This window comes from Crocodylus siamensis, chromosome 12, assembly GCF_052110815.1.
Source record: "Crocodylus siamensis isolate JL-2025a chromosome 12, ASM5211081v1, whole genome shotgun sequence".
Lineage (NCBI taxonomy): Eukaryota > Metazoa > Chordata > Crocodylia > Crocodylidae > Crocodylus > Crocodylus siamensis.
Window position 1 is genome coordinate 13,050,638 of NC_143406.1, and position 22,253 is coordinate 13,072,890.

General features: G+C 48.4%; 1 protein-coding gene and 1 pseudogene across 4 annotated transcripts in view; one reads left to right on the forward strand and one right to left on the reverse strand.

Moving 5' to 3' along the window:
• MORN1 (MORN repeat containing 1) overlaps positions 1–22,253 on the reverse strand; it is a 159,788-nt gene that overhangs the window by 55,950 nt on the left and 81,585 nt on the right. For 3 of the 4 annotated variants that reach the window (XM_090024699.1, XM_090024700.1, XM_090024697.1), the window contains 2 exons: positions 15,412–15,545; positions 11,389–11,474 (listed from right to left, as the gene is read on the reverse strand). In XM_090024699.1, coding sequence (XP_089880825.1) covers positions 11,389–11,474; positions 15,412–15,545 — 220 coding nt within the window. The remainder of the gene's footprint in view (positions 1–11,388; positions 11,475–15,411; positions 15,546–22,253) is intronic. The other variant, XM_090024698.1, reaches the window with a different exon arrangement.
• LOC149854653 (uncharacterized) lies at positions 65–3,691 on the forward strand (annotated as a pseudogene).

The window sequence follows — 22,253 nt, forward strand, 5'->3', positions numbered from 1 at the left end:
ACCGTGTAGAAGTACATGGGAGCTTCTGAGAGACTTCAGGTAAGTGAATGAGGAGGGGGCTACTATGGGGGTGGTGACACGGAGTGCAGCCAGTGACCCTGCCCTGCTGCTGCCTCCGGCCCGGAGCTCGTGTGAGGCCTCCACCCAGACAGGTTCTGTGGATGGGTTGGCAGTGCCCTGGCCCCCTGTCTGCAGGGGTTGCCTGGCGGGACCTCTGAGACCTGGGGGTAGCGTGGGGGCCGGGGGCTCTAGTGCCCATCACACATGTGCCCGGACTGAGGCCCTGGAGGGGAAGGTGAGGGAAATCCTGGCAGAAGTGAGCAGGCTGCGGGGGTCAGGGCAATTGAAGAAGAGATTGATGGTAACTTACATTCTCTGCAGGACAAGATGCCTGGCAGAGAAGCTGTGAAGGAATGCCCTGAAGCAGATCCTGGTGAGTGGAGGATGGTCACCTCAGGGCCAGACCTCTCACCACAAAGACAGTTCCCTCGGTGCAGTTGGGGAACAAATATGAGGCCCTGGCTGCACTGGAGGAGTGTGCGGTGGGGAAAAGTGCACTGGAGGGGCCTATGCCATCACTGAGCGAGGTGAGGGCCGGCCAGGTAAGCTGAAGAAGAGACGCTGTGTCATCGTTGTGGGTGACTCCTTGCCGAGAGGAACAGAGGGATCCATCTGTCATCCGGGTCCCATGGTGCGCGAGATCTGCTGCCTGCCCAAAGCCAGGATTGGGGACATAATGACGAGAATTCCTGACCTCATCTGGCTCTCTGACACCTATCCAATGGTCCTCATCCACATGGGAACAAATGATGTGGCCAGGAGTAGTCCAGACCATATCATGAGTGACTACAGGGCTCTGAGGACCAGGCTTAGGAAGACCAAGGTCCAGGTGGTCTTCTCATCGATCCTCCTGGTCAGCGGTCACAGTAGGTATCACATCACCTGTGTCAGAGAAGTCAACCCATGGCTCCAGAGTTGATGCCATCATGCGGGTTTTAGTTTCCTGGACCATGATCTGCACTTCCATGCAAGGGACCTCCTGCGGCACAATGGGCTTCATTTCTCTGAAAAAGGTAAGAGTCTCTTTTCTTACAGGTTGGCTTAGACTAAGTAGGATGGGGGATGGGACTGCAGGAAGTAGAGACGGTCTAGAACCTACAAACTGCGAGACATGCAGCAGTACACCCCAGGTAAGTACCAAGGGGCCCTTTGGCCATCAGAATGAGTGGGCACCAAAGGCACCATTTGGAGGGCTCAAGTGCCTCTATACTAATGTTAGGAGCATGGGGAACAAGCAGAAAGAACTTGCACTCCTGCTTGCAGACAATAACTTCGATTTAGTGGGGCTAATGGAAACCAGGTGGGACCCTCCCCAAAACTGGGTGGTACACATTGAGGGCTACAAGTTGTACAGAAGGGACAGAGCAGGGAGGACAGGGGGTGGGGTTGCTCTCTATGTAAAGGAGCATTATACATCTACCCTAATCAAAATGGGATCAGAGGAGGAGAAAGTTGAGGCATTGTGGGCTAGGATACATGGAGGTCGAGGGGAAAGGGACTTGGTGGTGGGGGTCTGTTACAGGCCACCACACCAAGAGGAAAAGTTACACTTGGAATTCTTGAGGCAGCTCTCAGAGGCCGTACAGTCTGGGGATGTGGTTGTCAGGGAGGACCTAAACTACCCCGACATCTGCTGGGAGGAGCAGTCAGCCAAATCCAACCATTCATGTATGTTCTTAACCTGCATGCAGGCCCTTCATCTAACACAGGAGGTATTCAGTCCCACTAGGGGGAATGCCTTACTGGACTTGGTGTTAGCTACAGGCGAGGACCTGGTAGGGGAGCTGCAGATTTGTGGTCACCTTGGGGACAGTGACCACCAATCAATTGAATTCACCATATGGCGTAGGGTGGGTAAGATAATTAGTAGAAAGAAGTGCTTGATTTTAGGAAGGCTAACTTCAGGAAGCTACCAAGGAAGAGTATACCTACTTGGCCTACACTTGCAGGAAGGCAGTTAGAAAAGCCAAAGAACTACAGAGCTGAGGCTGGCAACACAAATTAAAAACACCATAAAGTCTTTTTACTCCCTACATACCTAAAAAAAGGCAGCGCAGGACAGTATAGGACCCCTACTGAACAAGAAGGAGCAATTAGTGACAGACGGGGGAGGCAAGGCTAAGCTATTCAATAAGTTCTTTTGCCTCTGTGTTCTTGAACAGGGGTCAAGATAAGTTTCCTAACGGGTTCTTAAATGGGCATCAGAGAGACACCAGCTCACCAACTGTCAATGCTGACTTGGTGCAGAGTCACTTGTACTTAAGTCAGCAGGCCCAGATGAGCTGCATCCAAGAGTACTGAAGGAATTGGCTGGTGTCATTGCAGAACCACTGGCACAGTGTTTTGAGTGCTTGTAGTGCTCTGGTCAGGTCCCGGAGGTCTGGAAAAGGGCCAATGTGGTCCCTATTTTCAAAAAGGGGAAGGAGGATCCAAGTAATTATAGGCCAGTCAGTCTCACTTCTATCCTTGGAAAGGTCTTTAAAAAGATTACAAAGGATCCTATTTGTGGGAGTCCAGCAGGAAAAATAATAAAGCAGGGAAACCAGCATGGATTTGTAGCAGGTAGATCATGCCTGACCAATCTGATTTCATTTTATGACAGGGTCACAAAATGCTTAGATGCAGGAGTAGAGATAGATGTTGTTTTCTTGGATTTTAGCAAGGTCTTTGATATAATATCTCATCCCATTCTCATAAATAAATTAAGAGGCCGTGACATAGATGTTTACATGGTCCAGTGGGTGGCAAATTGGCTTAATGGTCACACCCCAAAAAAGTGGTAGTAGATGGGTCTGCATCAACCTGGAAGGATGTGGGTAGTGGGGTCCCTCAGGGTTCAGTCCTTGGACCTGTGCTCTTTAATATCTTCATCAGTGACTTAGATGTGGGGGGGTGAAGTGTACTCTGTCCAAGTTTGTGAATGACTGTGGGGTGAAGTGCACACTCCGGAGGGTAGGGAATGACTGCAGACAGACCTGGACAGGTCAGAAAAGTGGGCAGTACACAATAGGATGGAGTACAATTACAGAGTGCTGGACCTAGGACGCAAAAATATCCAGCACACCTACTGGCTAGGAAATGACACTCTCAGCAGCACGGAAGCGGAAACGGATCTCGGAGTCATAGTGGACTGCAAGATGAACGTGAGTCGTCAGTGTGACAAAATAATCAGCAAAGCTAACGGCACTTTATCATGCATCAGCAAATGCATGACAAATAGAACCAAGGTGATACTTCCCCTCTATGCGGCATTGGTCAGACCACAGTTGGAGTACTGTGTCCAGTTTTGGATGCCATACTTCAAGAAGGAAGTTGATAAACTCAAGAGGGTCCAGAGGAAGGCCACTTGTATGGTTAGGGGCTTACAGGACAAGCCCTGTGAGGAGACACTGATGGACCTGGACCTCTTCAGCCTCCACAAGAGAAGGCTGAGAGGTGATCTTGTGACTGCCTACAAATTTATTAGGGGGACACAGCAAGGTAATTGGAGATGCTCTGTTCACCAGGGTGCCTCTTGGGGTAACAAGGAACAATGGTTACAAACTGACAGAAAGCAGAGTTAGGCTAGATATCAGGAAAAACTTCTTCATGGCAAGGGTGGCCAAAATTTGGAATGGGCTTCCAAGTAGGGCTGTGCGAAACTTTGGGTGGTGATTCGATTCAGAGGAGATTCGGCCCGATTAGAATCAGGGGACCAATTTAAAGGTCCAAATCAATTCAAAGCTCTCCAAATCTTTGGCAAAGATTCAGAGAGCTTTGATGATTCGAACAGTTCCCGATGGCTCCGAGACACTCTGAGCTGGTAAGTACTGGCGGTGGAAGGGGGGATGGTGGAGGAGGGAGGGGACCACGGGGGACCCCTGCCAAGCCCTCTGAGCCCCCCATGCCTCCGCCTGCTCCTCCAGTCCCTCCATAGCTGCCCCCACCCGCCCCAGCTCAGTACTTTAAAAAAAAGTCCTGGTGCTCACTGGGTGCTGCAGGCAGGGGGGCGATCCCCACCACCCCCCACTGACCCATGCTGCATGGGGGGCTCTGCACAAGCCCCCTTGATCTTCCCCATGCTCCCCAAGCCCCGCCACAGGTACCCCACCTGCCGGGTCTCTGGCCCTTTAAGGAAAAAAAAAGCCAGCCCAGGACTCACCATTCCTGGTGCAGCCTCAGAGCTTCAGGGTCTCATGCAGAGCCTCCCACGTGGCGGGGGGTACCGGGGATCACCCCCTGCCGGCGGAAGCAGTGAGTCCCGGAGTTTCTTCAGAGTTTTTTTTTCTTAAAGGGCAGGAGCTGGCCTGTGTGGGGCACTTGTGAGGGGGCTAGGGGAGCCGAGGGGGGCTCATACAGAGCCCCCCATGCAGTGTGGGGTGGTGGGGGGCAGCAAGGATCGCCCACCACCCGGCAGCACCCACTGAGTTGGGGGGGTTCCCCCCCAAGTGCTGGGAGCTAGGGCAGGTGGGGCAGCCATTGCCAGGCTGGGAAAGGGGCAGGGGATGGGCCTGGCCTGGCTAATTCAGCGATTCAATCGAATTGAATCAGGACGGTGATTCGAATCAGCAAATCAAATCACTGTCCCCCAAATCGGCCGAATCCAAAGCGAATACTAGCCGCTTTGCACAGGCCTACTTCCAAGGGAGGTGGTGCTCTCCCCTAACTTGGGGGTCTTTAAGAGAAGGCTAGATAGGCATCTGACCCCAGCTCTCTTTCCTGCCTAGGCAGGGGGTTGGACTTGATCTGCTGAGGTCCCTTCTGAACCTAGCATCTATGAATCTATGAACTAGATGTTTCAGAGGAAGGGAAAAGTGGACAACAGACAATAATAGAAAATAACCTGTCAATATGGGAGGTTTCTTCCTAATGCCCACCAGTGAGCAGATTGGTTTATTACCCAAAATTAGATGGGTGTTAATCCCAAGCACAATTTCTTTTCAACTTATTAAATGTAATTGTGAATCTCCTACACAACCATCTAATTCTGGTAAGTTTTTCCTTCAGTATTGCCCACTGACAAAGAAGTCTCTTTATATGTTGTATAAAATAAATAAAAATAAACCCCTTATTACTTTAACTTAGTTGCTTTCAAATTGCATTCAAAGTTTTTCTAATATTATAAGGAGCAGTAAATGGGAACCTCTGATTTACTTTCTTAGTACCATTTATTATTTAGTTTATGTTTACTGTCTCCTTTTACTGGCATCCTCTTTAAACTAACAGTCCCAAAGACCTTTCTGTTTCTTTTCAGATGGAAGTCTTCCTATGTCTCTACTTAGTGTTGTTTTCCATATAACACTGCCTTGTGCATTTCATGACTTTTCAAATTTCTTGAAGATGACGATGTAAAAAAAAACTATCTAGAAACCATGATTAATCATAAAAAGGATCACATGTCATAGACAGTTAAATTAATATGACTGCTCACATGAAAAACTATTAAAAATGCAGAACTAGGTCCTATGATAAAGAATAATAGTAAAGCATACTATACCTAATAGAAAAAGATAGGAAAAATAGGTTCCATGATAGACTTCCTTCATATCAAGATTTTAAAGAATGCTATCAGCATTAAATGCACAATAAGACGCAGGAAAACAGCAACACATGATCCATACATTGGTTATAGCTAATGTCACCTCTGTCACAACCAACATAATGGTAAAGGTGCACACGGTACCTTCCTCTTGCAGATGACAACTCTGCCATCTGCTCCAGAGGATGTCTCTCTATTCAGTTTGCTGTAAGAAGAGATGCAAATTAGATATCCCCTATTCTTCTATTTGTTTTATACAGAGAGCATAATTTTTGCACGAACATCCAACTGTGTTCTCATCCTCTTTATGTCACGGAAACCTCATTTATCAGTCATTCTTCTCCATATGAAAAGAACTATAATGAGAAGCCTTTCTGTCATTGCCCTGATCCTCTGAGTCAGTAGTTTTCACTTCCCTCTAATATTTGCAACTTAGGCTGAAATTTTATTTGCTGTCATTTCATACCACAGCCTTTACACAGGCACATCTGTGGATGGAACTTGGAAAAGGCTTAGTATTTGCCTTCAGGGTTGCACAAGGATTAGATGGCTCTGAAAACTAGACTTTTGATCTGTTACATTTTCAAAAGGAAGCCAAAAGGGAAGTTTGATCTATTGTACTGAACTTAGGAAGTGATTATTCCAGTGCAAATCATCATAGCATTTAAATACATTTTTTCCACTGGGTCATCTGGGCAAGAATATTTGTATTATGAGACTACTGAAGAGAAAAGTCCATGACATATTGCATTATTATTTTTCTCTTGAATAAAAGAAGTGTGAAATACAATAACTTGTCTCTTAAACAACTGTTTTTACTTTTACTTGTCACAGATAACATCCTGATGCTCCTGTCAAAAAGCAGCTTCTAAGAGCACAGCACTATACACAAGCCAGAAGAGTGTGTGTGTGTGTGTGTGTGTTTAAAATTCCCATATAGGCAAAAACAAAAAGCAGATCTATAACTTTGTATTTTGAAGATAATCTTGTTATTGAATAGAACCAATTTCTACTAGAGTCTCAGTATTTCAGTGCATCAATTAATTTAAACATAATGATTCAAATGTATCACTAGTAAGACTCCATAATTTAATGGTACTGGAATGAATTACCTTGATCTAAGAAAGAGGCAGATGTAATGTGTTTGTTAAGAGCCAGTGTTTCAGTTATATACATTTTATCACCACATTTTTAAGTTCCTATATAAAATACTTCTTGATAACATATAATACAGAGGATTGTTGTACTCTCTTAGGACACAGAGTGTAAGAGTATAGATGAAGGTTACATTTAGCTTCTGAAAATCATAAACCAAGATCTCCACTTTATATCTAAACAAAGAAGCACAAAAGATTCACATAGCTATAAACATGCAAAAGCTTTTCACGGCTTGTCTAGAGTATGTCTTCTAGGGATAGAATTAGAGAGAAAAATGGAATTATCATAAACAGAAGGCTGCCAAGTCTGACTGACACAAACAGAAATAGGATCCTACAATGACTGCCTCAATAGTTTCATATTAAGCCTGGCATTTCTACTCTTTTGTCTCTTCTGCTTTTTCTGACATTCCTAAGTCTCAAAACAACTCCAAAGAGGGTGAGAGTGAGAGAAGACCAATGGGACAGAACAAAGGCTGATGCCTTCAGAGCAGAGATGTTGTGAGGAGTGATTCATTTCTTCTGTTGGCTTGTCTGTGTCATAATTACTTGTCAGGCTGATTGAAACCATCAAGGCTGTGGTAGAAACCAAGTTTTCAAGAAAAACAGAATCTCTAAAGAGGGGAATGCTTTGGATAGAGACATGTTTTATGGTTGTTAAATCTTAGTTTTGAGAAGAGAAATATACCACTTGGAGCTACGTATTGACTATTCAATTAAAAAATACCCCTTCCTTTCATAATGGGGGAAAAGGAGAAGGAGGGAGAGCTCTTAGTTGGATGTGCAAGAGTAGGACATAGAACCTGGAAGGAAAGGGAGAAGGTAACAAGACATGCTTGGCAAATCAGGAACAAGGTTTCTGAGTTTCTTTGAATCCTTCAGCTCTAATTGACTGGGCTAGGGGGACCAGACAGGCTGATTAGCTCTTGCAATCTGCAGCCCACTCCCTCCATCCCTCCAAACAATTCAAACTCTGCAATAGCCTCCTATTACTTTAGCTGCCTTTTTCTCCCACTTGTTAGCTGTAGTAGAAAAGCTGTGTGCTAGGGGTGTGTGAAACAGGCCCTATTCAATTCGGATTCAGCCTGAATCAGGGACAGTGATTCGATGTGTTGATTCGGACCACTCTCCCCGACTCGATTCGGCTGAATCCGAATCTGACGATTTGACGCTGATTCAATGAATCAGCGATTTGGACATAGACACAGCTTTGAAAGTCTTTTCGACCTACCTTGAGGTAGCAGTGCAGCTTGTGATTGCTACAGTGTCCCATGCAGTGCATGGAGTGTCCCACAGCAGTGTGGGGGATTCTCCAGCATGCTTGGCAGTGAACCCCCTGAAATCTCTCGGCCTGGGAATCAGCCACAGGGGGACCCCAGGTGCCCCTGCCCCCCAGACCCAGGAGGCACCAGTCGCCAAGCTGATGGGTTGCAGGGGGCTTGCATGCTCCCCAGTGGACCTGGAAGTGCTTCTGGTCCACTTCCAGGTCTGCTGGAGCCCCCGTGCTTCTGCGGACTGCTGCATCTGCCCCAGTACCACAGCATTCAGAGCCTTTGCTACCTAGAGGTATGTAGAAAAAGCATTTAAAGCTGTATCTACATCTGAATTGCCAAACTTGTCCAAATCGATTTGGAGAGATTAAAGGATCCTCTGATTCGATTCAGATTCAGAGACTTAGCCACCAAATGGGGTTGATTCTCCACCGAATCAAATCAGGGACTGAAGCTTCACACAGCCCTACTGTATGCTTCCTTTTGGATTTAAAAGAACAGAGCTTGAAAGATTTATAGCAGAAAAAATGAGACAGTTTCACTCATTGCTAATTGTAGCAGTTGTTCAGGACAGTAAAAGGCTAAAGCAGCTGGCTTCTAGAGACAAAAGATTTACTTAGGATTCCACTGGTAGACTCTGTGCCACAGAAGTATTCACAGATTCATGTCCCCTCTTGACTATGTATCCTACTCCATCCTGGAACTGAAAGATAGGAATTCACATGCTAGCAAACTCACTGGGAAAGGCCAAAGAAGGTATAACCTAAAGTATGGGTTATATGGTCTATAAAACCATACAAGGCCTAGCTAAATGTCTGAGAATTGAGGACAGGTGCACTGTGGTCACCCTTCATGTCAAATTAATAAATTTGTGAGCTGCCCCTTAAATTCATCCTTTGTGTCTACTGTTCATTTACCTGGACTTTGCTTACCAGCATAATTGTTTTTAGTGTGTTCACAAAACCAGCCCAGCTCTAGGCTAGCCCAGGGGCTGGCAGGGAGCACAGGGCCAGGAAAAAGCTATCTCCCAGTGGGGGCTGGGAATCTGCCCCCTGCTCCCAGGAGCTGCCTGCTGGCAGGCTTCAGTGTCAGCTCCCCTGCCCCAGCAGCAGGGAGCTCTGGACCCTGGCTCCCTGATCAGGGGCAGGGGGCTTGGAAAGACTTCCGAGGGAGGGGCAAGTCCCAACATCCGCCCCGATCTGCCGGTGCGGCAGCTGGTGGTGAGCTCCTGGATAGGCAAGGATTCCCTGCCCAGCCAGGGGCTTGCTGCTAGCTCCCCCACCAGCAGATTGGAGCAGAGGGCTGGGACCTGCCCCTCCCCCACAGCTCTTTCAAAGCCTCGTGCCTCCATTGCCTGATCAGGGCATGGGGCTGGGAAAAAGCTGTGGGTCTGGTACCTGGCCCAGACTGGGACAGTTCCTGGCCAGCCCAGACTGCGCAGGGAAGTATCAAGCAGTTTCTTGCCAGTTCCAGGCTGCATGTGCAGACTTCCCCGCATAGCACCAGGCTGGCTGGGAACCGTCCCAGTCTGCACATGCAGCACAGAGCTGGCTGGGAACTGCCTGAAAAGGGACAGCTTCCAGCCAACTTTGGGCTGCATGTGCAGACTTCCCCATGCACCCTGCAGCTGCCCAGAAACTGGCCCGGTCCAGGGCAGTCCCAGGCAGCTCCAGGCTGGGTGGGGAACGCTCATTATGCAGAGAGCTTTCGGCCCCAGCGCTGTGATTGCAGCAGGGGCTGAGAGATTGCTCCCTGTCCCTAGGAGCTGCTTGCTGCCAAGTTGGGGGCTGATGGCGGAGCCCAGGCTGGAACAATGTCCACTTGCCCCAGCAGCAGGGAGCTCCCATCCCCAGCTCCTCTGCAATCACAGAGCATGATTCAGGTTCAGGTCCCGCAGTCTCTCATTTTAGGGTCTGCCCTGTTGTCCCTGGATCATGCGGCTGGCCCTCCGCTGGACCCTCTCCATGTTGTCCACATCCCTCCTGAAGTGGGGCGCATAGAACTGGACACAGTACTCCAGCTGTGGCCTGACCAGGGTTGCATAGAGGGGGAGGATCACTTCCTTGTCCCTGCTAGAGATGCACCTGTGGATGTACGACAAGGTCTGGGTAGCCCTTCCAACCGTGACCTTGCATTGTCGGCCCATGTTCATCTTGGAGTCAATAATGACTCCAAGATCCCTTTCTGCCTCCGTGCTCTCAAGAAGGGAGTTTCTCATCTTATAAGTGTGCTGCTGGTTACTACTGCCCAAGTGCAGCACCCTGCACTTGCCAGTATTGAAATGCATTCTGTTTTTGCTAGCCCACCCCTGTAACCTATCCAGGTCTTGCTGCAGTCTTTCCCTCCCTACTAGCGGACTCACCTCACCCCAAATTTTGGTATCATCAGCGAATTTAAACAGGGTGCTTTTCACCCCACTGTCCAAATCACTGATAAAGAGATTGAACAGCGCGGGCCCAAGAACCGAGCCCTAGGGGACTCCGCTGCCCACTTCTCCCCAGGTCGAATATGACCCATCCACCACCACCCTGACAGAGCATTTAGCCGCCCCATCAAGAAAGCAAAAGAAGGAAAGAGGAGAACGATCACTAAGATCTGTTGTAAGCAGAGTCTTTTTTGACATATCAAGAGCACAAAACTTGATACAGCATATCTTCTTTTCATTCTCTAGATCAATTCTGAATTTTCTGAAAAAAGTCCATCTCTCCATATTAATTTTCTGTGCACCTTAAGAAATATGATCCCTATACGATCACATTTGTCTAAACCAGCTCTGCAAAACTTTACTTGCCTAGAATCCCAAGGAGAGCAGTTATTTTTTCATAAACAGTACCCCCCATCCCTATTATTCTCAATGTACATCTATCCTGATGGCAATACATGACTGCTTTTTGAGTATACATCCAAACTAGACTTAAGATACCTACCTTTGCCAGCTGCAAAATTCTCCCAGGAAGTTTGGTAAATATGCAACCTACTAATCTGGTGGCAATTTTGAAAGTGATCTAATCTTTTACTTATGCATTTTAAAGATGAAAACTAAAGGCAAATCTGATTTTAAAACAGGAATTAAACCAAAGGTATATACACACTTCCTGACTAAGTTCTTCAGGTATATGCATGCATCAGTTAAATCACATACAAATCAAGTTCACACAAGTGTATCCAGCCCAAAATAAGCTAAAGAAAGAGAAATGTATTGACATAAAAGCATGAAGGACAATATTATATGAAAATTATGGCAGTGGGCAACTAAGAGAAACCAAGTTCATTACCCAAAATAAAAGAGCTGGTTGGCAGTGGCTTTTTTCAGGGAGGTAAGCACTGCTTGAAGTGGAAAGCATCCTCCAGCTGAGCAGCAGGAACATTGATTCACACATACCTGCTGTCTCCAATTTTCTCTTGCAAGACTGTCATCTTCTCAGCTTTCTCAGCAGATATTCTGCCACTTGGCTTTCTGCCTCCTTTCTAGAGCAGAAAAAAGAAAATATATTAACCGCCAAAAAACTGAGTTGTAATTTATGATGTGCTAGTGTTTTCCTCTGTACTGATAAGTGAAAATAATTACTAATGCAAAGTCATCACCACTTGGATTTGGTCGTTTTTGATTTGTATATATGGTTCAGAATCCACTATACCTTCATACCATTAATTCCTGAAGGAAAATTAAGCCCCCACTACTACAAAAATCATAATATCTTAACATTTTCTTGGGCCAAATCACAATAAGGAATATGGCAGTTTATACAGCATTATATTTTAAAAAGCTCAGAGAATTTTGGTCATCCAGTCCAATCCTTCTTACCTGTGCCTGCATTTATAGGATTACTGGCTGCTTCATTCCCAGTAAGGTTTAATCTCATCTGTATCTGAAGGCAGTGATCATGCCTCATCCACTCACTCTGCTGTGCTCCCAACCACAGCTGCCCTACCTGTTAAGACTTTTACCCTGAATTTTTCATCTTTAACTTCAAGCCATTGGTCTTTGCCCTATCAACTTCTAACAAATCTTAAGAAAAACGCTTTTAAAAAATCTAACCGTATTTTATATTAACATCTTCCTTTTAGTTTCCGCATAGAAATTATTATAGAATTTGGCCCCCATTATCTGATTAGATTAGTATTTTTAAACTTCAAGAGAGTTGAAGAGATTACTTTTCAATTATTTTTTGGAAGTCCTAAGGATATGAATCATTGTTTTAAATAGCCTTCCAGATAAATACCATACTTGTCCAAAGCCAAGACAACTCTGAATTTAAGAATCACAATAATTAGATTCTGTACATTTATAATTTATAAATGCTTATTGTATATTTATAAATTTGTTACAAATTTCCATGAGTAGAATCTAATTATTGGAGAGATGTCCTAAATTTGTTCCCCTAACTGCTTGCTGCAGTAGGGAAAACAGTGGCAAGGAAGCAGGCAGTGGGGAGAAGGCACAGGACAGATGGTGGGGGAGTCAAGCAGCTTGAACCCTGCACCCCGCCATATTGTACCTATTGCCTGTACCTCCAACCACTTGCCCCCTGTGCTGCCTGCCCCTTGGCACCTGCACCTCCCTATTTCTGTACCCCCTAATACCTGCCCTCCCCCTAGTGCTGCCCCTCTAGATGGCCTCCCTTGCAGCCTCTGTCCCCTGTCTACCTCCCACCTCTCCTGACCCCACTACAGCCTCTGCTCCCCTGTGCCTCCCCCCATCCCCTGTCACTTACCCTCATTCTGGCTCTGGCCCTGGCCCTGCTTCAGCCTGGGACACAAAGCATGTGTTTACTTAAGCCCCAGGAGTGGCAGTGGCAGCAGTTCCAGCCTGGGCTCTAGGCTCCAACTGGAGCTTCTGCCGCTGCCACCAACAGTTACTGGGCCAGGCTGGGGCTGGAGCAAGCATGTGCTCTGTGTCTCAGGCTGGGGCAGGGCTACAGCTGGAGTGAAGGTAAATTGTGGGGGATGGGGGGCAGGTAGCAGCTGCAGCTTTGACACTGTTACTGGGTCAGGGCTTGAGTCAGAATCACAGCAACTGCCTGGTAGGGCTGTGCAAAATGGCACCTTTCTGTTTCACCTTGAGTTTCATTGGAACAGTACTCAATTTTGAATTTCATTTCAAGTTGAAACAGCTGTTCTGCTCCATTGAAACAGAAAGGCTGTTTTGATGCTGTTTCGACGTTTTGCTTCCCCATCCCCTGCGCTAGATCACCAACCCGGTGGGGCGGGAGGCAGCCCACATAGGCTGCCCCCAGAGTTTTCCATAGATCCCATGTAGCCCTCCTCCTAGTGCCACTGCTGCCCACCCCAAGCACAGCCGCGGCTCAGCTCCCCGACCAGGAAGAGCTCAGCACTGCCCCCAGCCCCAGCCTGCAGTGGCAACCCACCCATGCCTCACACACAGATCCAGAGAGTACGTGCGCCCTATGCCGTCCCCAGGGGTGTGTGTAGTGGTGGGACCTGCCTCCCTCTTCCTGTGCCCCCTGGATAAGCTGCACAGCTCAGTCCTGTGCCCTGCTCTGGCTGGGCAGCACCTGCCTCTTCCCCAGTCTCATTCCCTCCCTTACTGCAGGGGCCTCGATCTGCCCCCTCCATGACTCTTCCCTCCCAGCACCCTTTCCCCGCAACAGACATACCAGCCAGACGCTGCTCTCCAAGCTGCCAGGCTGGCCATGTGTATGCTGCAGCTATGAGCATGCACGTGACATTTATCTGCAACTTTATCAGCCACACCAGCCAAAAAAGTTGATTGCCGATAATGTCAATTTTCCTTTCGCTGGTGTTGATACAATATGGACTGATGTATTGATGCACCTCTAATCATTACCATTTCCATTTTACACATAAGAAACCAAAACACAGATAGATATAAAAATTTGTCAGAGTTTGCACCAGAACTGGATCTCCTGAGCCTAAGGTGTTTTCTTTAAGGCTGCTTTCCTCAAGCACTGTTGAGATAGGACACAAAGGATCCCCACTATTTTACCCATTAAATATTGTGTTGGCACTCTGGGCCTGCCTCTACAGCCGATTCATTGCTGTCTGATTCAAGGAATAATGGTAATCTACAGTGACAAGTGCCTTTGCCTATGCTTTGAAGGTGCTACAAAGGATCACAGAAATGGTCATCAGTCAGGCTAGGAACAGACACTGCATTTGTCCTGGGACAAGTTGGGTCTGTGTTTATTCTGGAACAGAAAAGTCCCAAGATTGGCCTGAACACATATCACCCTACCAAGCACTGTTGCTTTTCTGCCACTGACTAAATTATTCAGTTCTGGGACAACCATTCAAATGTACTTCACAATCTTCCAAAACAAACTCTTAGCGTTTTTTTACCCACTAACTTTTTTAAGGTTTGTCTCTGGACAATAATCATGGATGTTTGAATAACTCCATTTTGTGTCAGAAGAAATTAGTACATTATTAATAGCATCATATTATTACAATTTTCTTATTATTATAAGTGTGGTAAGATGTGTGAACTTCATGTCAAGCACGAGATTGTGTGCAGTTCCTTCCCCATCCATTCCCCCAAATCCGTCAGAAAGACATTATGTGAAGTTCTGAGGTGACCTGCAAATCTTTTTATGAAAATGCAAGCCAACAGCAGGTCACCATAGCGTTCTGACATTATCTCCTATTAACCTGGAAGTGATTATGTTCTACTCCTCAGTCGGCGCATCTACACAGGACGCTATGTCATCATAGCAATGCGCTACAGCAATGTAGCATCGGCAGGCACAACGCTCCCTAACTATAGTGCGTTGCTACAGCGATGTAGTGGCTAAAAATAACCATGCGCCAGATGCACAGCGCAGTATGGTCTATCACTGTAGCATCATTTAGTACTTCCAAAAGGATGTACTAAATGATGGCACAGTAACAACAGTGCCCTAGGGGTATATGTAGATGCACCCAGTACTATTTCTATTAGCATTTGGAAGTTCTCACTTGAAATAAAGCACAAGATCTGGCTCACCCTGCATTTTGAGATGATATATTCCTATTTATTTTCTTCTTTATACTAAAACAATTCTGTGGGATTCCATATTTCTTCAGGTCTTGAAAGAATTCATATTTACTTATATCTGTGGATGATTAACATGGTCTCCTGGAGGGACAAACATGCCAGCAACTGCAACCCTAACTAGTGAACATTTATTAATATGGCCATGGCAAATTCTAATTGCCAGCAGCCAGTAATTATATTTTCTAATGTGACAGCTAGGCATTTGGGTTTTTTTCCATTATCATCATCACTATGGAGTAGCACATTTGGTACGCAGGCTCATAAAACATGATTATTTTGCAAAGATGTACTACGAGCATTGATACAGGGAAGTATCTCAGAAAACTGATGGATAAAATATCCCACTTGCTTAAGACAAATTAAAGATATTTATCTAGGGTATATTCTTACTTTGCTTACTTCATCCACAAGCAGAAAGGACAGATAATTAGCTGGAGGAGGTGCAAGCAAGATGTTTCTGAAAATTGTACAGCCATGCTCCACTCTCTGACTGGTAGGAGGACAGGGACGTTCATCTTCAAATACTGAGAAGTAGCAAAGGAAACACATTTAGGAAAACAATGATAAAACGCTATCAGCCTATTAACTGCTATGATAGATGCTAATGTCTTTCCTGTGTGCTGGATTTGGCCACCCTTTCTCAAATTGAATAAAACTTTACTCCATCAACAAGCTTATCAATTATCAAGGCATAAAAATACAACACAAAGGGTGCGTTCTATACGTACATTTAAGTGCAACTACATTTACTGTGCATAAGCCTAATTTAGTGCTTAAATTTAGCAGCGATTTTGGCAGGTGTCTACACGTGGAGAAACTTGGCACAAAATCTAGCGTCAAGTCCCCCCAGCCCTGTCATGTGCCCCTGTGGCCACTGTGGGGAGCTCCAGCCCCTGGCCACATGGTTGCCAGGAACTGTCCACCATGTTGAAGCCAAAACATGCTGCCAGCACTTGGCAGCCATCTTGGAAAGCCAGGTCCACACTCTGAACCCTGGCTAACCCCTTCCCTGCCCAGAAGTAGTGTGCCCAGCACAAGGGCAGCATGTGGCAGCTCCCTCCTTGCCCATCCTGCTTCCCCACGCCATGGCTGCTCCAGCCCCAGCCCTGCCAGCAAAAAACAGTGCAACAAACATACTCCTGCTGGCCATGGGACTGGCCCTGCTGGTTGTAGGAGCCCTCCCCCCCACTCCAGGACAGCCACACACCCACCAGTGGGGGGCCAGGGCACTGGCTGCAGCAGGTCTGCCCAACCCCCTCTTGCACTCCCTGCTCCAGTGCACCTGCCCCACTGCCAAGACACCCCCTACCCCCTGCCCACCTCCAGTATCACTCTCAGGCCAGGCACAACATATTTGAGACAAAAAAGCTTTATTACCCTCACAACATAGACCCCCCCATCCCTCCTCCCCTCCGCAACACACAAAGCCCCCTCCTCCCTCAGCCAACAGAGCCCCTCCACCACCCTCCAACAATAAAAAACCTACTTTCAAAAGTGCACACTATTTACAATAGTCTTAGTCTCTATCTGAGTCCCAGAGTGGGCAGCCATGGGGTAGAGGTACCTAGAGGGCAGAGCATGGGCACAGGCCCCAGTATCCCAGCTTTGGCCAGTTCCTCCATGGGTGCACATGTCCCAGGGGGATGGCAGCTGCTGGTCCTCCGGTGTGGGTGGCTCCCCCTCTGCTTGGGGCTGTTCATGGCCAGTGGGGCTGGTGTGGGGTCCTCTCCCTACTGCTGGCTGCTGTGGCTCCACGCCTGCATGGAGCCGGAACAAGTGGCAGGCCTGTACCCAGGCAGGGGGGCTGGGTGGCAGGGGACCTGGGGCAGGGGTTGGTCTAAGGGCTCTGGCAGGCTGGAGGTGCTGAAGGGTCTCCTCCCAGGGCCTAGCGGGGGCCTGCTGTAGGGCAGCAGGCAGGACCCAGGGGCCCTGCAGGGCCATAGACAAGGAACAGGCAGTGGGGGTCATAGGCATGAGTACCAGGCCCAGGAGAGTGTTCAGGGTCCAGCAGTTGGTGTCTGCAGCCTCCACTGCCAGGCCTAGAGGCCCACCAGCTGCCAGAGCAGCTCAGTGCAGTCCCGTTCTTGGGTCTGCATCTGTGCCTAGTGCTCCTGCTGGGCCTGGTCCTTTACTTCCTCCCAGATGATCTCCCAGGCAATGTTCTCTGCCTGCCAGACTTGCTCCTGCACTTCCCATGCCTGCTCCCATGCCTCCTACTCCTCTGCCATTGTGACCAGCTGCTGGAGCAGGAGGGTCCAGTCTTGTGTGCGCTGCTGGCTTAGCGTGTGAAGTGACCCAGAGCCTGCATCCCCCATGTCTAGATGTTGGCCCTGCAAAGGCAAGAGACAGAGGCCTTTTGTAAAAGTTTGCAACATTCCAGAGATGAGATGCTCTGCACCAGGGGCCGAGCGCTACCTAGCCTCTGATTGGGGGTCAGCCATACACAGGTGCCCAGGGACCATGGTAAGTCAGCTGGGCAGGCCCAGGGCCAGCTAGCTGCTGTCCGAGCTCCCTGCCCCCCTTGCTCCTCTGGGACCGCCAGCCTGCTGGGTGCTGGCCACAGGCAGCCTGCTTCCCCCACCTCATTCCCACGGTGGGACAGGCCAGGCTGCTGGCAGCACCTGCTACCGCAACTCCAGATCCTGCTCCTCCCCTCTCTCCCTGCAGGCCAGTCGCATTGCTGTGCTGCTGCCCAGCCCACAGCACCCAGGCTCAGGGCACACAGAGCTCCTGGACAACTGGGGCAAGGGGCTGGCTATGCCACTGCTCTGCCTCTCTGGGGAGGCACTCCGGGGCCACCTCCCTCCCCCACATTGCCACTGCATGCCTACTGTGCCTCTGTTGGTTGTGTTCTGGGCAGTGCATGATGAGCTGTTTGTGCAGGTGGAGAGGTGCCCAAGCCACTATGTCCTGCTGCTGATGATTCTCTTGGTGCCCCAGGCACACCTGCACTCCTTGCTTGGGACCCTGAGGTATGAAGGTGTGGGGGGCAAGCCCGGGCTATCCCACAGCCTCTGCTGCTGCCTGGAGAGCTACTTGTGGCAGCATTACATGTCCCTGCCTCTTACTGCTGAGGAAGACATCACTGCCAGCATCAACAACTTCCTCTGGGTGTAAGAGGCCTATGCCTGCCCAGCTGCAGAGACATGGGCTGTTCCTCCTCTCTGCATGCTGTGGTAGGAGTGGAACCTGGAGTCAGGGGGAATACAGGCAGGCCAGCCAGGGAGGGGGGGAGGCAGGGACCAGGGCCAGGGCCAGGGACTGGGAGAGCCCTCCTCAAAGTGCAAGACTTACCACGCGTCCAGTGCTGGTGAGGCTGGAGATTCAATGCAGGCTTCCTTGTCAGTGACAGCATCTGGCTGTGCCCAGTGTCCTCAGCCCACAGCGTGCAGGGCACGCACCTGGGGCAGAGCTGGTGCTGGTAGTGGCAGGTGGTGTCATGGCCGGCTGCACTTTATGGCAGGGTCTGGGGGTGTGGAGCTGGTGAGGCAGCCACTGGCCTGGGCTCTGCAAAATGCTAGTGGATGCAGCAGCCATGGAGGTGGGCAGGGCACTGAACACCTGAGGGTCCCTCCTCCAGGGAGGTGTCATCACCAGAAGGGTCAGGGTGGGGTGGGGCCTTGGCCAGGCTGCCCTGGCTGGTGTAAATTGCAGGGTTGCAGCCTGGGTCCCCAGGTGCCAAAATGTTGGCCAACTTCTGCATAAAGGGCATGGTCTTGTGGGCATGACCGGACCAACGACTGTGGTTGGTCACAGCCACCCATTGCAGCCACTGTCTTGCTCTTTTATGGGTACTCCCCATTGAGGAGTGCCCTCATGCATGCATCCTACCCAACACGGCCTCATAAATATGGGTGTTTGAGCACCTACTACATGCAAACTGCCTCTGGACCTCCGTATATCCTCCCAGAGGGCCACGAGGTTGCCAACCTCCTTCTGGCTCCAGTTGGGACCCTGGGTGGAAGGCTTGGGTATGTGCACATGGGTGGTGATAGTTCTCGACAGGGAGGACATGGTGGTGCAACTTGCACTAGTTCCCTGGGTCCCCATGCAGCTGTCCTTGTGTAGCTGGCCATGAACAGCAGCCAGCAGTACTCAGCAGAGGGGCAGAGCCAGGGACTAGGACCCACGTGGCAGAGGCACTTCACCACAGGACTTGCAAGGACAGGAAACAGTGCTGGGGGTGAGCAGCAGCAGGGAGCAGGTGTTGGCCCTCCTACCAGAGACAGCCAGGCAACAGCTCTGAGGAGATGTCGGGACTTGGTGCAGCCTGAGGAGATGTCAGGGGGTGCAGCAGGCTGCAGCCCTTTGCAACACACTTGTGGCCAAGCAGGAGCTCTGACAAGGGGACAGGACTGGCAGAGGCAGCCTAGGTCCTGTACAGGGGGGCACAGGGCCTGCAGTGCTCCAGGGTCCCCATGTGTGTGCCCCAGGACACAAAATGGCTGCTGGCTTTAATAGCCTGCAGGTAGAAGCTGCCACAGAGTGCCTAGCCTGGGGCAGGAGAGGCACCCAGTCAGGAGCCCTGGGGTTGGACTTAGAGTGGCCCGCTAGTGGCTTGGCAGATCCATCACTAAATTTAGTGCCAGGTCACATCTACACATGAGATAATGCACTTCAAGTAATCACACCTAAATTTGATACCTGCATTTGCATTTGCAGGTATCAAATTTAGGTGTGATTAGCCATTTTTACCGCACAGTAAGGGAGTGCGCATGTAGACATGAACCCATACTGTGCACCAAATTAGGCTAATACACATTAATGCATCTTATTTAGATGCAAACAAAAAAGAATAAGGGTAAAGAACAAGAGTCCAGCATTTTTTGTTGCAAAGTAATACCAAAGGTACTGTAGGAATTAAATGTATTGAGTGATACATAACTTTCATGCAAAGTAGCAAATCTTGGTTTATAGGTACTGCATCTTTTTTTGTAATCCCTTCCTGAAGTCTTATAATGCATTCAGTATATCTGTAGAGGAATCATCATTGTGACCACATGTAACTTACAAAACTCAAAAGAGAAGATATTTTATATTGTTTATATATAGAACTTTAATTGGAATTGGTCAAAGCAGATAGTTTCTATAGAGCCCCCTACATAAAGTTGCATAGTTTAATTTCTTCCTTAAATCCTAAATATGCACAGAGACCACCCCCCCCAAAAAAAAAAAAAAGTAGAGAAGCTGTGAGAAAAGGTTTTAATTTTCTATCTTTATTCCAAAGACTGAGTTTGGTTCTAATCTTATACTATTGGAATTCAGTGGTAACTGCACCCCAGTCCAGGAGTTAAATAGATATGAAGCATGAGAGGAGAATCAAGAACCTTTAACCTACATGTTTAAAGTTGGGTACCTGAAGTTAAGCTTCTAAATTTATATGGAGGAATCAAAATAAAAGTGGATTAACTTCCAAATGCAAATTCCAATTGATTGCAGCATAATTTCAACCTGGAAATTCAAGGCACTTATTCAGTTGCCAAAATAAGGTCTTAGGAGTCTTAACTGTAGACTCATGGCTATGACAGTTATAGCCATTGTGTTTTAAAGCACACAAACATGAAGTACACAGTAGCTCCCCTCCTCATTGTAAAAGAGCTGAAGTGCAGACAATTGCATCTACATTCATACATAGCAGCAGCTAAAAAATAAAACAATGTAGGTGTGTTCTAATACTATCCTTGTTGTCCCCAATAAACCCAGCAAGAAAACTGTTTGTGAAGAGAGTCTTCAAAGAGTGAGACCCTTGAGGAACATTCCAGGATGTTGGGGGATAGTCTTTGTAACAAAAGGGATGGTGCACATTCCCTAAGTACCCCCAAATCCCCAGCTGACCCAGAACAGCTTGAGCAGAGAACCCCAGGGAAAAGAGATAACTTACCTTTAGAACAGGGAGAGCCAGAGCTGCAGCGATGCGCAGCACCACCACCGTGATTTAAAAGCTGCCTTTCAAGCTAGGCAATGCCCAGCTGATGACATCAGCCACAGGTGCCACCGTGGAAAATTTAAAAGGCATGCAGAGTACCGGCAGGGGGAGGGGGAACTGCCTCTGGGCCAGCAGAGGCCAGGTCAGGGGTAGTCTCAGGGCACTGAGAGAGCAGGATGCTAGGGCTCCTAGGGAGCCATTTGCACAGGGCAAGAAGGCCCCGACAGGCTGAAGATGGAGCAATGGGTCCAGCCTGGCTTGGAGCCAGCTCCCATAGGGAGTGAAGATGACAAAAGACACTCAATCAAGCCACTTGGCCTTAATTGTTAGTTCCTCCACAGTAGAGGCTTTTGTGTTGTTGTTGGTTGTTTTTTTTAATAACACTGGCTTTGATTTAGAGAGGCCACAGAGGCCAGGGCCTCAGTGGCCCTTTACCTAAGGCCCACCTGGGTGTGCAGGTCCTAGAGAGTAGGGAGCAGGCTGACAGCCACAAGTGGGCCAGAGAAATACTATCTGACCAGGCTGCCAATCCACTAAAGAAGCAGGAGTCGGGACATCCTGATGACGAACACTGGGATTGGATATAGCCAAAGCTACAGCACATGACCATAATGCCTCAACACCTATGGTTGCCTTATGGCTGCGGAGTAAGGGAGACAGAGCCCCACTGTCTACCACACCCAGACCCTAGTGGGAAATCCATCATTACACCACTGACCCCCTCCTTAGAGTTCCATTAACACCAAGGCATGGCAGGTCAGTTGAGGTAAAAGACCCTACTCTGGGTACTCTTGAGATTGTAGTTGAATAAGCAAAGGTGTTATAGCCTCCCACACAACTTCTCATCCCTGCAGAACCAATTTGCTTAGGCAGCTAGTTCTGTACATAGAAGCAGAATGGAATATCATATTTTCTCACATACAACACAACCCTGTGACAGGGGCAAGCTTTCATACCCAGTGGAAGCACCAACCCGCCTTCTGTCTATGGGTCAGCTGCCCACCTCACTCACCTGCCATGCCTTGCTGTAATAGTATTAAGATATTACTTAGATGAGAAGCTGCCCATTTTGAACCCTGAAGTTCAGGGGGATATCTGCAGCTCTATTCCACCCCTACACTGTGGCCCAAACCTCACAGATGACATCCCAGGCAGCTAAACTCAGCTGTACTCTTCAACCATTTGAGTTCCCTCTCTGGGAACTTTGGCTCCCCCTTAAGCCCTGTCCCCATCTCAGGCTAGTCGGGATCCCAAGCCTCTTGCTCTCTGGGCATTGCTTGCGGTGGGCCCCTGGTCCTTTTGACCA